The sequence below is a fragment of the Excalfactoria chinensis genome, chromosome Z, assembly GCF_039878825.1.
Source record: "Excalfactoria chinensis isolate bCotChi1 chromosome Z, bCotChi1.hap2, whole genome shotgun sequence".
Classification (NCBI taxonomy): domain Eukaryota; kingdom Metazoa; phylum Chordata; class Aves; order Galliformes; family Phasianidae; genus Excalfactoria; species Excalfactoria chinensis.
In genome coordinates, this window is record NC_092857.1 from 26,016,179 (window position 1) to 26,028,619 (window position 12,441).

At 34.0% G+C, this 12,441-nt stretch overlaps 1 protein-coding gene across 6 annotated transcripts in view; it reads right to left on the bottom strand.

The window, feature by feature from the left end:
* Nucleotides 1-12,441, bottom strand: part of RFX3 (regulatory factor X3) — a 118,447-nt gene that overhangs the window by 7,174 nt on the left and 98,832 nt on the right. For all 6 annotated transcript variants that reach the window (XM_072358981.1, XM_072358976.1, XM_072358975.1 and 3 more), the window contains 6 exons: nt 10,576-10,697; nt 9,818-9,930; nt 8,587-8,702; nt 7,931-8,085; nt 1,668-1,765; nt 1,217-1,366 (listed from right to left, as the gene is read on the bottom strand). In XM_072358981.1, coding sequence (XP_072215082.1) covers nt 1,217-1,366; nt 1,668-1,765; nt 7,931-8,085; nt 8,587-8,702; nt 9,818-9,930; nt 10,576-10,697 — 754 coding nt within the window. The remainder of the gene's footprint in view (nt 1-1,216; nt 1,367-1,667; nt 1,766-7,930; nt 8,086-8,586; nt 8,703-9,817; nt 9,931-10,575; nt 10,698-12,441) is intronic.

The following is a 12,441-nucleotide window of genomic DNA, read 5'->3' on the forward strand; positions in this document are numbered from 1 at the left end:
CAGTCCTCCCAGTAATGGGAAGAGTGATGGAAATAAACAGGTTGTCAGTGAATGTTAAGATACTTGAATGTGTGCAGGGGGCAACACAGCTAGTAACAGGGCTGGAGGGCATTCCTATGAGGAGAGACTGAGGACATTCAGGTTGCCCAGCCTGGAGAATAGGAGGCTGAGAGGACATTAGCGCTCCTTGCAGCTCCTTGAGGAGGAAAAGTACCGAGAAAAGTACTGGGCTCTGTTCACTGGTCATCAGTGAGAGGATGGATGGGAAAAAGCTGTGCCATGAGATGTAGTCTAAACACTGGAACAGTCTTCCTAGAGAGGTGGCTGATACACTCTGCATGCCAGTGTTCAAGAGGCATTTGGACAATGCCTTAAAAAATACACCTTAACTTTCAGTTTGTCCTGAAGCAATCAGCATGACTTGATCCTTATAACAAGTTATTTTAATTCGAATGCCACCATTTCTAGCTTACATATTGTTGCATAATATAACTACATATATTAAAATATATTTATTAAAAAGTATATGAGAAAAGCATAAAGAATAAAACTGTCACTAGCAAACTGATTTTTATATGTAAAATTATTTCCTCACAAAAAGATTCTGACACAGAACTGCCAGTCATCCAGAATATTTCAGTTTGTTGGGCAAAAGGAAAACAACACTTCAGCAAAGGTGTAGAATCATGTGAGAAACCTTTTTTGAAGTTTAACTAGAAACCAATTCTAATCTTTACTAATCTAATAACTACTCCGGAGATCTCATGCACTAAAGCACAGATACTTGGATAAAGCATGCTAATTTAATTGCATTTGAACGAACTAAACAGTCTCTTCTAAAAACAATGTTGCACATTTATTTGCTTTCAGAGACATTCAGGAGTTGTGTTCCTTTCTAAGACCTAATTGTGCAATATCACTGATGCTATTAATAAGACGTTATTTGTGATATGACCATTCAAAGAATGCACAGGCTCTATGTTTTCAGAGAATCTGGAAACATATGAGTACTTGAAATAAATAAGCACTTGGAAATGGAAAATGGCTCCAAGTTCTTACTTTCCTAAAGTAGGTTTGAGTGAATCCTCAAAACATTATTGTGTTCTTTGTTTTTTTTGTTTGTTTGTTTCTTCCTGAAAGAATAATGACAGAAAATGCAAAAGTTCAAAATGTTTGGATTAATTTTCAAAGCCTGTTGCTTAAAGCTAAATTTTACCTGAACATTGGCAAAATCAACACGGTTAAGATCATTGAGCATCTGGTTGATTTGAGAAGTGTTTTGAAGAACAGCACGAGCTGCTTGAGCCAGGTGGTTTAGAGATGTGTATCTTCGCAGAGTCTGGGCAAAGGCACTTACAGCGGCAACCTATGAAGAAATTAATTTCTTTTAAAATCTTGTACTCTCTATCTGTAGATTAATGCACCTTTGATTGTTTACTTTCATTTTAATATTCCATATTAATGACCCATAATATGTGAATTACATTCATGTAACAGGTCAAAAGCAGTTTCCTTTTAATCTTTTGACAAAACTGAATTCCTCTTCCATTATTTGATGTGATGCTAAACATGAAATTTAGCATTCAAGTTAAAATACTACTGCTATTATATACTACTGCACACTGGGCTTGTCATTGCAAGAATAAAGCCACAATAGTTTTGTCTACCTTGGTTTGTATCATCCTCTGTGGAATATTGTTCATGGCATTTGAAAGCCAACCTTCAAGGCTTTTTGCAAAATTGCGAATGGCTTGGGTCAAGGCACCTGCACAATGAAGAAGGAAAAGCAATGAAAAGAAAGCAAAGTACCTGTTTGGAAATGTTTCACATCTTCAGTACCTCTGTGCTCAGTAATTTGGATCCACCACTTTTACTTACTGGAAGACGAAACAAACTAGGGTTCAAAATGCCTAATTCAAATTCAGATTATGCAATAATGGATTTAGTTTTGTTTCAATGAATAGTTTGAACTTCCTCACCTAATCTTTCAGGAAGCTGATGACAAACAGTATTGCTTTGTGCATTCCTTACAAGAACATCTGTAATTGCAGCAGTTGTTTCCTATACACTGAAAATTTCTATCACGAACTCTCAGTGTTCTATTTCAGTTAAATACTTCTTTTTAAAGGGCAAATCTCTGAAAAATTCCTATTATTGGAAAACTGCAGTTTTCTCAAATAGACCTGAAGAAGTGTGAACCACTGTCATGATGCTGATTATGTCCACTGGAACAAAACCCGGTAAGTAGTGCTTAAGGATATAATCAAAAAGCAAAATATAAGAATATCATTCAAACAGCTGTAACATCTTCCTTTTTTTACAGCACCCATAGAACTGCTTGGATGGATGACAAGGATTTTGAGAGAAATTGAAGCTTTTGCAAGAATCAGTAATGCAATCAAAAAGATTTTTGCGGGTTACTCTGGAAGTAATGCCTTTGATTTTATGATGTTGGCTCATGACATCAGTGGCAGACATTGGTGATATGACAGTAGAGGCTGAAAATTCACATCAACAATCTATTACATGTCATGGTTGTGTGGCAGATGGCAGCAGAGGGGAAGTCTGACAAAACATAGTCTGATGTGGAAGTGTGGATGACGTGAAGGTGTGTCTCTGAATTCCTCCATGTGTAAAAAATTACACCTACTGACACTCACGAATAATTGCTGAACCTTTTTGGATATCAAGCAGTGGATGTGAGCAATGTGAGGTGGGGGATGGTATGCTGCAGCAGTGCTGACAGCGATGTGAAAGACAAGCTATGTTCAAGTCATGCATTTATGAGTGCGACATGCAGGCTCTTGTTCATTGCTGGTGAAAATGCACAGCTAATGGTGGTGACTAAGTTGAAAAAGTTTCGGTAGCTTAAAATTTTCTCTACCAAGTAGTGCTACTGTGGTCTTCATAGCTGTTGAAGTGTCCATGAAAAATAACCAGAAGGCATTATTTTCAGATCAACCTATGCAGTTATTAAAGAAAGAGGAAACAAAATTTTTACATAAGGAACTGCAAATGGAAAACAAAACAAAACAAAACAAAACAAACAAACAAACAAAAACCACAAAAAACCTTCTCTTGAGTAGTAAAAATATTGCTTCCTAATACTTACCACTTGCTCACAGACCTAACAGTGTCCACCCAAACAGTTGGGAAAGGAGACAAAAATAAAAACTGCAGTTTCCTAAAAATGAAGGGAGAACCACTGCAGCTGCAAAAATGAAGAGTAAGAACACTAGAAAAAAAGAAACTACACTTACTTCCAAATTATTTCAGCTACATGGAGAAAAGACTGTACAACTAAAGCCTAGGTTCTGTTTATAGGGCAGAATACTTTCTGGTAGACTAAGGCTGAAAGAATTTGTCTTTGAGAAATACTCTTTTTTACTTCTTGAATTACTGATGATCCCTCTATTTAGGGAAACTATTACTAGAAGATTAGATCAGTTCACTAAAAATAAGTACTTCATTAGATCTTTTTCAAATTTCTTTGAATTTATACTATTAGCACATAGAAATCCTATTAGTAACTTATACAAATGCCCACAGATTTGGATGCTTAGTTGAATATAATTTGGTTTTACAAAGTATCTCAATAAGGTAAATATTCTATGGTAATATGTGTTTAGAACTGCAGTATGACAGAATTGCTCAGGTTGGAAAAGACCTTAAAGATCAAGTCCAATCACAACCTAACCATACTACCCTAATTAACAATCCTCAGCTAAATCATGTCCCTGAGCACCATGTCCAAACAGGTTTAAACACATCCAGAGATGGTGACTCAACCACCTCCCCAGGGAGGCTATTCCAGTGCTTAAATGATTGTCTGTTTTCCCTTGAAGCTTTCACATACAAAACAGGCTCTTCAGTCCTATCAGTTATTCTGCAAACCTCTGCTACTTTGTAAATTCTTTCTCAGCTCTTACTAATTAACTATGATTTCATTTCTTTTATTTCTTACCTACAGAGAAAGAAAATGCAAAGTGGAAAGAATAATATCAATACTGTATGAATTGTATTTAGTAACTTAAATTACAGTTACCACTTCTAATTCTCTTACTATTCTTTTTCACCTAGCTACATATTATGAAATTGCTTTCACCATTGCAAGGTTAATCTCCCTTAAAAATAAATACAGAAATGCATCTCAGTTACATGAGCTTTAGCTAGGAAGGAAGTGGATATAGAAGGAATAGAAGGATTAAATATAGTGGAATAGAAAGAATTCTAAGTTTTGAATAAATGTTCCTTCTTTATAGCTATATTAGATAATCAGGTGTCAGTATTGCATGGTGAATTTCTAATGAATTTTTGAGATATTGTGTTAAATACAGAATTTTTCTTGCACTACATCTTTAAATGTGCATCCAGCCATTCTCAAAAACTCATGTACCTGCATCCTCAAAGCCTTCTTCGTGTTACCAAGAAAAAACAATGAACAAAAACTTTTCAATGAATTATACAGTGAGTTCACTTCAAAGTAAAGGGCTTGAATTAAGTCATATGTTACTACATACACACAAACTGATTTTGCAATAGGAGTTACTGATAGAAAGTTTGATTTGCATAAGAACCTAAGAATCCATAGTCTGAATCTCAGCTGAAAGCCCTCTAACATGTAAATCTAAAAAAAAACCAACCAACCAAACAAACAAAAACCCCAAAACAAAAACAAATGAACAAAAAAACCATACACAAAAAACCCAGTCCTTTTCTGCAAAGCTTTACAGTCTCTCCAGTACTTTAGATTTCTGTCTGCCTGAATTTGTGTAATATCATTTGGAAATACATTGAACATAAATTATTTTCCTATGACAGAAACTCCCAGGCAACTTTATTACTGCCCATTCTGTCACAGATGCAGGTGCAAAAAGTCTACCATGCAGAAAAAAAGATCCACTGCCAGTAAAATACAGAACTCAAGTATGTTAACAAGGTCATTAGATAGGTAATTCATTTTATTCCTGATTCAGACAGCATTCTGTTTTTCTTAAGAAAAGGAATTCAAACATTTTAAGCACATTTTTCATTCACTTTGTGGGTACTGAACATTTCAGCTAACAAATTTAACACAGAGAATAAGTCTAAATAAGCAATATTTTTCTCAATTATATTTTCTACTCCAGTAGTATATATTACAGAGATGAGTAGCATGAAATTTTTTTCTGGAATAAAAGCACAAAAAATCTATCAACCAATCAATAAATAAAAAATTTAAAGAATCATGTTTATTTTAAGCACTAAGTTTTTTTTGTTTGTTGGCTTTTTCCCCCCCATGTTTTCAGCAGCTGCAGTTATTTTTTCATTTACTCTGAAAAAAAGTAATGAACTTTTTTTTTTTTTTTTTTTTTAATAAAGCATTTATAGTCCTTTTCTCTACACTTTCTCAAACTTTCCTATAAACTAATATTTTCCCACAGAAAATATTCAATTTCTATACTTTACCCTGCTCCATTCCTGTCATTTCAATCATAATGCACAATCTCTAAGTTTTCTTTCATCCTCTTGGAATGGTTGTAGATATTCCAATTCAAAAGTACGAGTTAAAGTACTACTAATACTTTAAATAGTAAAGAGAGAATGTTTATGTATCACTGTTACAGGAAAGCTGACTAAAAAAGCAGTTGGTCCTGAAGATAAAACCAAGAAAGGCTGATCCAAACGCAATGCCTTCTATTTATTTCCATAGTAACTACAACAGATACAAAAAGCATGATAACACTTTGATAGAAAAAAAACCCAGCAACAAAACTCTATTTGTCAACACTGTCATCACCATTTACTGTGCATTTTCATGGAGATGAATAAGAGCCTGCATGGTGCACTCCTGTATATCTGCACCAGCAGAGATGACCCACCATTGCTGCCACTATTCCTGAAACTATTCTGCTCCTTGGTCTCCACACAGGTTCAACAAACACCAGTGAATACCGTGGGGGCCATTTTTTCACATGGCAACAACATGTAATAGAATACTGGTGAGAGCATTCAACCTCTACTGTCATACCAGCAACATCTGCCAGTGACGTCATGGGCCAAGATAATAAAATAGGAGACATTACTTTTGGATCAGCTGTAAAGTATTAAATGACTCCAACTCTGTGATTGCTTTCTGAGCAAGAAATCACTGGAATGTCACAAAATAAGAGCAGAAATCTGTTGGGAAGATTTTGTCCCGGGAACAGAGGTGTGCTATGTATGAATAAACCTGATGTGCAATCCCAAAAGAGATAATTTCAAACAGAGTAAGTAACAATTTTTAAAATATGACAGCTAATTCAGGCAAGAAAAAAAAAAAAAAAAACAGCCTGAGAGGGACCTGTTGTCTGTTGTTACTAACATGAGATGATTGCAACCCATCTTCTTGATATCTTTTATTGGTAATGCCCAATGAATCTGATCAAAAAGAAAAACTAAAGAGACACCATATAAAAACTTGCTTAGAGATCACTTGGGCTTTGCAGAAGAAGGTGAAAGACAATGAGAAAAGCAGGTTTGACAAAAAAGCCTTATAGAGTTATAAATACTTAAATTTTTAATGGCTGTTCCACCATTTTAGTGTGTGAGAAATTTAATTCAACCTGTTAAATGTTATAAACAGATTTATGAGTTTTTAAATTGTTGCTTATTTGCTAGAGATAGATTATACTCTAATATCCCATCAACTTACACTTTCATTAGATAGAGAAGTAAAACATGAAATTTAAACATGAAATAATTGACACAAGTAATGGTTGTCAATAATTGCACATACACTACAAAATATTTTTCCTTCATTCCGCTAAACAGATGAATAGGCAAACTATGTCTGTCTCTGTCATACCTCACTCTTTCCTTCAGTCCCCTCTACCCTTGTAATGGCTGATCTTCTACACACTTCCTGTTTCAATTTTTTTCTATCATACATAGTTTACTGAAAACTAATTTTGTTTCACTGACAAGCAAGAAGTCAATAAAACTTCTCTAGAAGGCAATACCTCCAAATATTTATATGAATTGCTTATCACTGCTGGAATTACTATACAGGAACGTGGCTTTACAGTAGGAAAAAATAGCTTTGTCAGTTGCAAAGCTACTTCAAGCCCCACTTTTTAAAAATACATTAATCCAATTTTATATGGTGACTGGATTACTTCATGGAAAGGATGTGATACTTAAGCATTAGAAGAATTATACTTCATTACTAAAACTATTTCATTTCAGTAGTTTGCACAATATATGTTAGACAGCAGATGCTTTATAAAGGAGCTAACTTTCTTTAGATAAATTGATTTTCAGCCAAGAATAGCCATATACATACATTCCTGGAGCAATGATGGATTCTAGTAAAATTAACATACAATAGAAAGCTATATCATGATAATGGTTGAATAGACAGTTAATGATTCTTTCTTGTAGGACATATGAAGAGCAAACAGTAGATCAAAATACTGAATTGGTCTAAAAAATTCAGAATTAACTCTTCATTGCCATAACAGCCTTTAAAGTTAATTCTTTTAAATAAGGAACAAAAACCAAAATGTCCAAAAATGAAAGCTTAAGGCGCACATATATATATTTTTCTGGACTGATTAAATATTAATTTGTAATGTTTATAAATCAGAAACTACCTGTTTTAATGTAAATACTCACTGACATTAGCTTACATTGGGTTGGGGGTCCCAGTACCTGTCAAGTACTTTTCATTCAAAACTTGATCTTAAAAACCAGATCTTTCAACTGCAGCAAGATCCTCATTTTAAAAGATATGGCATTTATACATCAACTTTCAGGACAACTTTCTACCCAGAAGTCTTAGGGAAAAATGATCCAAAATAGTACTCTAGCCTTAAAAATAATGCCTAAAACTTCCCCATGAGCCGTAAGACCACACACATATGAAAAAAAATAAAAATAATCCTTACAAAACATTTTGTGTTCAACTTACTAGGAATAGGTCTAAGGACGTCAGGAATGAGAATCTCCACCAAAGCCTGGTACATCACATGATCACAGTTACACATCCATTTCAGAATAGATTCATTTTTGCACAGAGTAATCAGTTTTGCTTTTGGAAGTCGACTTTCTATTTCACTCAGATTGCTGGAGTGAACAAATGCAGCAAAGGAATAAATGAATAAATGAAAATGCATTTATAAAAAATAGCAATTGGTGTTAAAATTCATTATTTAATAAATAAGTTGTGGATATCTCAACTACAGCCAACAGAAATTATTTTCACTTTGTGTCACATGAAACTGGACTAGAAAGCTTGCACAGATATAGTATAGCCCATGAATTATATAGATGTATGAATCCTATAATCTTAAAAAAAATGGATAGGATACTGTTAAAATATACCTTTATGATAGTTATCTAATCAAAAAAAGAAGAAAAAGAAAAAAGACAAAATTCTTTCAAGACTGCAATTTGCCATACACACACTGAATATTAATATGCCAGACAATACCAATTAATTTTTAAAATGTATCATAGGAAAAAAAGATTTTTTTTCTTTTAAAATCAGTAAATTTTGTGCTGTTGTTTGACACTTCTATTGTGTTGTTATAATAATCAGTAAACAAAGACAATACTTTCACTGACCTTGGTTCATTAACAGTAGTACCATCAGGTGGAGTAGAGGGAGAATAGCGCCAGAAAGTTTGCCACAACTTTTCTATCAGGCTGAATTGAAGATTCACTACCACATCCAGAATTGCCTGAGAAAATAAAACATAAATACAGATTGTCTTTTACATAGTCCCCGTCTAGTCCCAAGTCCAAATAAAGAAATGCCTTTTTTTTTTTTTTTTTTTTTTTTTCATTATGTAATGGATTAAGGGCAAACTTATCGTTTCTGAAATGATAAATACTATTTTTACAATATCGATGTATTATCCAGCAGTATAAGCTGCTGTGCATAGAGAGTAAGACCAAGTGTACATGCACAGGAGACTCCAGAAAGGAACACAAATTATGTAAAAATATCACAGAAATTAACAGATAGTTAACACCACTCCAAACTCACCATTTTATTCAGTTTGGTTATTCAATATAGTTTTGAAAACACTTTTTATAACGTTTTAAAATATATTTTTTTCAATATTAAATTTATTTTAACCTTCCCAATGTTTCTTCAAAATGGGAAAAAAAGATGCTTTTGTTTTTGTTTTTCTTTTTAAATGTAAACAATTAAATGGTATTTTAACTTTTTTTGTTTTTTACATTTCCTACTTGTTGTAGATGCTAACGAGGCTGAACCTTGCAGTATTCGGAGGGGGGGAGATGTTGTAAACATATAGGCGGTAGCGGGGCTTTTCGAGATGTCACATGACAGTGGCGCCCTAGGGGGCGTAGACGAAGTAGTAAGGTATATAAGGTGTTGATTACTCCTAATAAACGCCATTTTGCCACCTTTCTTGATGAGTCACGGTGGTCTTTTTGGCCCTAGCGAAGAGTTTTGCTAGTACCTGGGCAAGTTGGGGTTTGGATTATAATTGCGCACGGCAACACTACTGAGAAAGCCAAAGATCTGCATACACAATCTTAAGTCCAGCTTCTCTAAAAAATCTGGCATACATATAATTACATTCTAAAGACTATTGCTTTTTAGAATATATTTTTGTCCTGATGAAGGACTCATTTTTCCTAGTGAGTATTCCAGTAAAGTTAGCAAGATACTGTCCCTTCCAATGAAATAAGCAAAATATCCTGAAGTCAGTGGTATGGCTGCAACATATCCAACAGTACTATCCTGCACCAATTCTCGCTCACTAGAAATAATGAACCTAAAAATAACCCCAAAGAGCAGATTTGTAGGAATTATAGGAAATACCTCACAGTGCTCTCGATAAAGACTCTGCAGTGATTTGATGTCCTCAAAGGTAGTACCATCTGGTAGAGAAGATATTTCAACTTCACCAAACTCTGGAAGTACTCGAGATGCATCTGTTTCCGTAAGAACATAATGAGAAAACACAGTTATGAACAGTGCCTACTACCTTATGATCAGGGAAAGACTTAAGGATGATACAAATAAATAAATTCTAGAATGTCACAACGCTCAAAGTGAAGATTCGTTCACACTTGTTCTATGTTAAAATCATGAAGAAATTCTGACAGCATTTTTAAAAGGAAAAAAACAACACAACAAAACAGTTGCAACTATTTGTTTCTTCCCACTTAACGAAACTACAGTACTCTTTCAAAGAACACTAGATGGTTAACCGACATTGTTAATCAACAAAATGTACTTTAACAAATGTGTAAGCAGGCAATGTCATCACAAAATATCAATAAGCATGTCTATATATAACTTTGCACAGCAACTGTGTTGTGATTTACATAATATCAGATATACCACACAAAGAATTTGCATATTCTTTTTACACTTACATGATGCAGATTAAATATTTCATAAAACCTGCCAAACAAAGCTGTAGTTCAAGTGTCTTTTTGTTCTGTTGTCAGTAGAAATTTTAAAGAAGCCATTAAAAGTTCAGAAACAATTTTTGTACTTGTGTGACTCGATATTTGCAGTGGAGTTCATCTTGTTTATTTTTACAGTAGAATAAAACAAACATGTTTTAATACCTAAAAACTGCTGATGATGTTGACTTTGGGCAATTACAGTTTGTTCAACAGATGTGCCTGTCTGTTGACCACTTCCTGTGAAGCCATCTGCAACTCCATCCACTTTCTGCATAGGCTTATACCTACAAAAATATCAATTTCAAAATTATCCCTTTTGTTAACTTCTTCATAGATGAGCTCATACAGGCTATGTTTACCCTGATTTCTCCATTTCAAAATAAAAAATTTACAGATAAGTACAAAAATAATTTACAATTTTTTATTTTCTTTGCAAATAACAGAAGAAACACAATTAGAAAGGGCAGCCAGTACATTACTAATTAAAATTTTATGAAAGTGATATTAAAGTACCACTACTAATTTCTTCTGGAGTTTAGCGTAGGAACAATATAATCATTAGACTGGTTAATTTACACCATTTTGAGAAAAATAAGAAAGATAACGCTGCTATCTGGGGACAATGAAAATGAAAGACTTTGAACACATAAATCCTTCTAAATCCTTCTTATAATCTTTGGTATAGTTAAAAAGAAAAGTCACAATGTTTCAAACAGGAGTGTTAGACTGGATGGTCAAATGTAAGACATCTGATGGGCAACAGGTCATGCTCATTACTTGAAAAACATCTGAGAGTTTATTCTCAGCTCTTAGTAGCAACAATTTGGCTACTTTGCACTTTTGAAAAAGAATTGTAGTCAGCGGAAGAGGAACACCAAAAATGAACAAAATGTCATCAAACAGTGTTTCATTGTTGAGAATTTTCTGTATCAAAAAGCGCTATTGTGCTATTTGTACCTGTTGTAGTTTTCATGGAAATATGTATTAGGCATTACTTTCGTTGCAATATATATACTATAATATATATAGTACATTATATAACTGCTAGTGCAGTGCTGTGTTTTTGTTTTCCCTTAAACTATATCATGCTTGCCTTTAACTGTGATGCATGTACAAAAAGAGGTTGATGTCTCTAGCCAAGATTAAGGATTGTAACCTACCACATAATCTACCATATAACCTCCACTCAGATGAGTATTTTTAGACAACTTTGTATCTGAAACTTGTTTCTTATTGCCATCATTACGGCAAAATGGTGTGACACTAGACCTTAATTAAGTTCTTGAAAGGTTTTGAAAGAACAGAAAATGCTGAATAGTATTAAAGAGTCTGACTCTGGCTTCCCCAGTCTAGTCAGTGTGTACAGAGAGTACGAATGTCTTGTAGGAGATAATCTATCTGTTGAGGAGAAATAACTAACTTCTTGTGTATTTATGGGAGAAGCAGACGTGTTGCACTGTAGCTTCTATGTTTTAGTGTTACTGCTTGTGTTAAGATTGTGATGTTAGATAGTCTTGTCTTGTTAAGAATTAATGCACTTGTTTGATTTTGTCTTACAAGCCATATTCAAGAGGAGGAGAGAAGAAAGACTCTTCCCCCTATCTCAAGATGACTGTTATTAGCGTGAAGTCTGTTCTGCATCAACAACAGAGTAACTCTAAACCTGGTTGGGGTAGAAGTAGAATATGATTAAATCTGGGCTAAGCTTAGTATTGTATTACAAATACAGGATTGATTTGTACACTTGAACTGGTACCAGACAGAAGGGGGTGAATTTTTCACTCATTTTTATGCCAGAGAATAAAGCTTCATCAATATTAAAAATAAAGAGTTGTCAGCAACAGCTTCTCTGATAGAGTTGGCATATTGATGTACAGTTTTGCCACACAGCAGAGACAGTGCTGGCTATAAAAAATAATCCACGGATCATGAAAGCATTCAAAATTCATTTTCTAAATTACTGTATCAGAAATATTTCCATAGTATTTTAGCCATGAAGAACCCAACCTTGATGAATCTTTTCAAAAA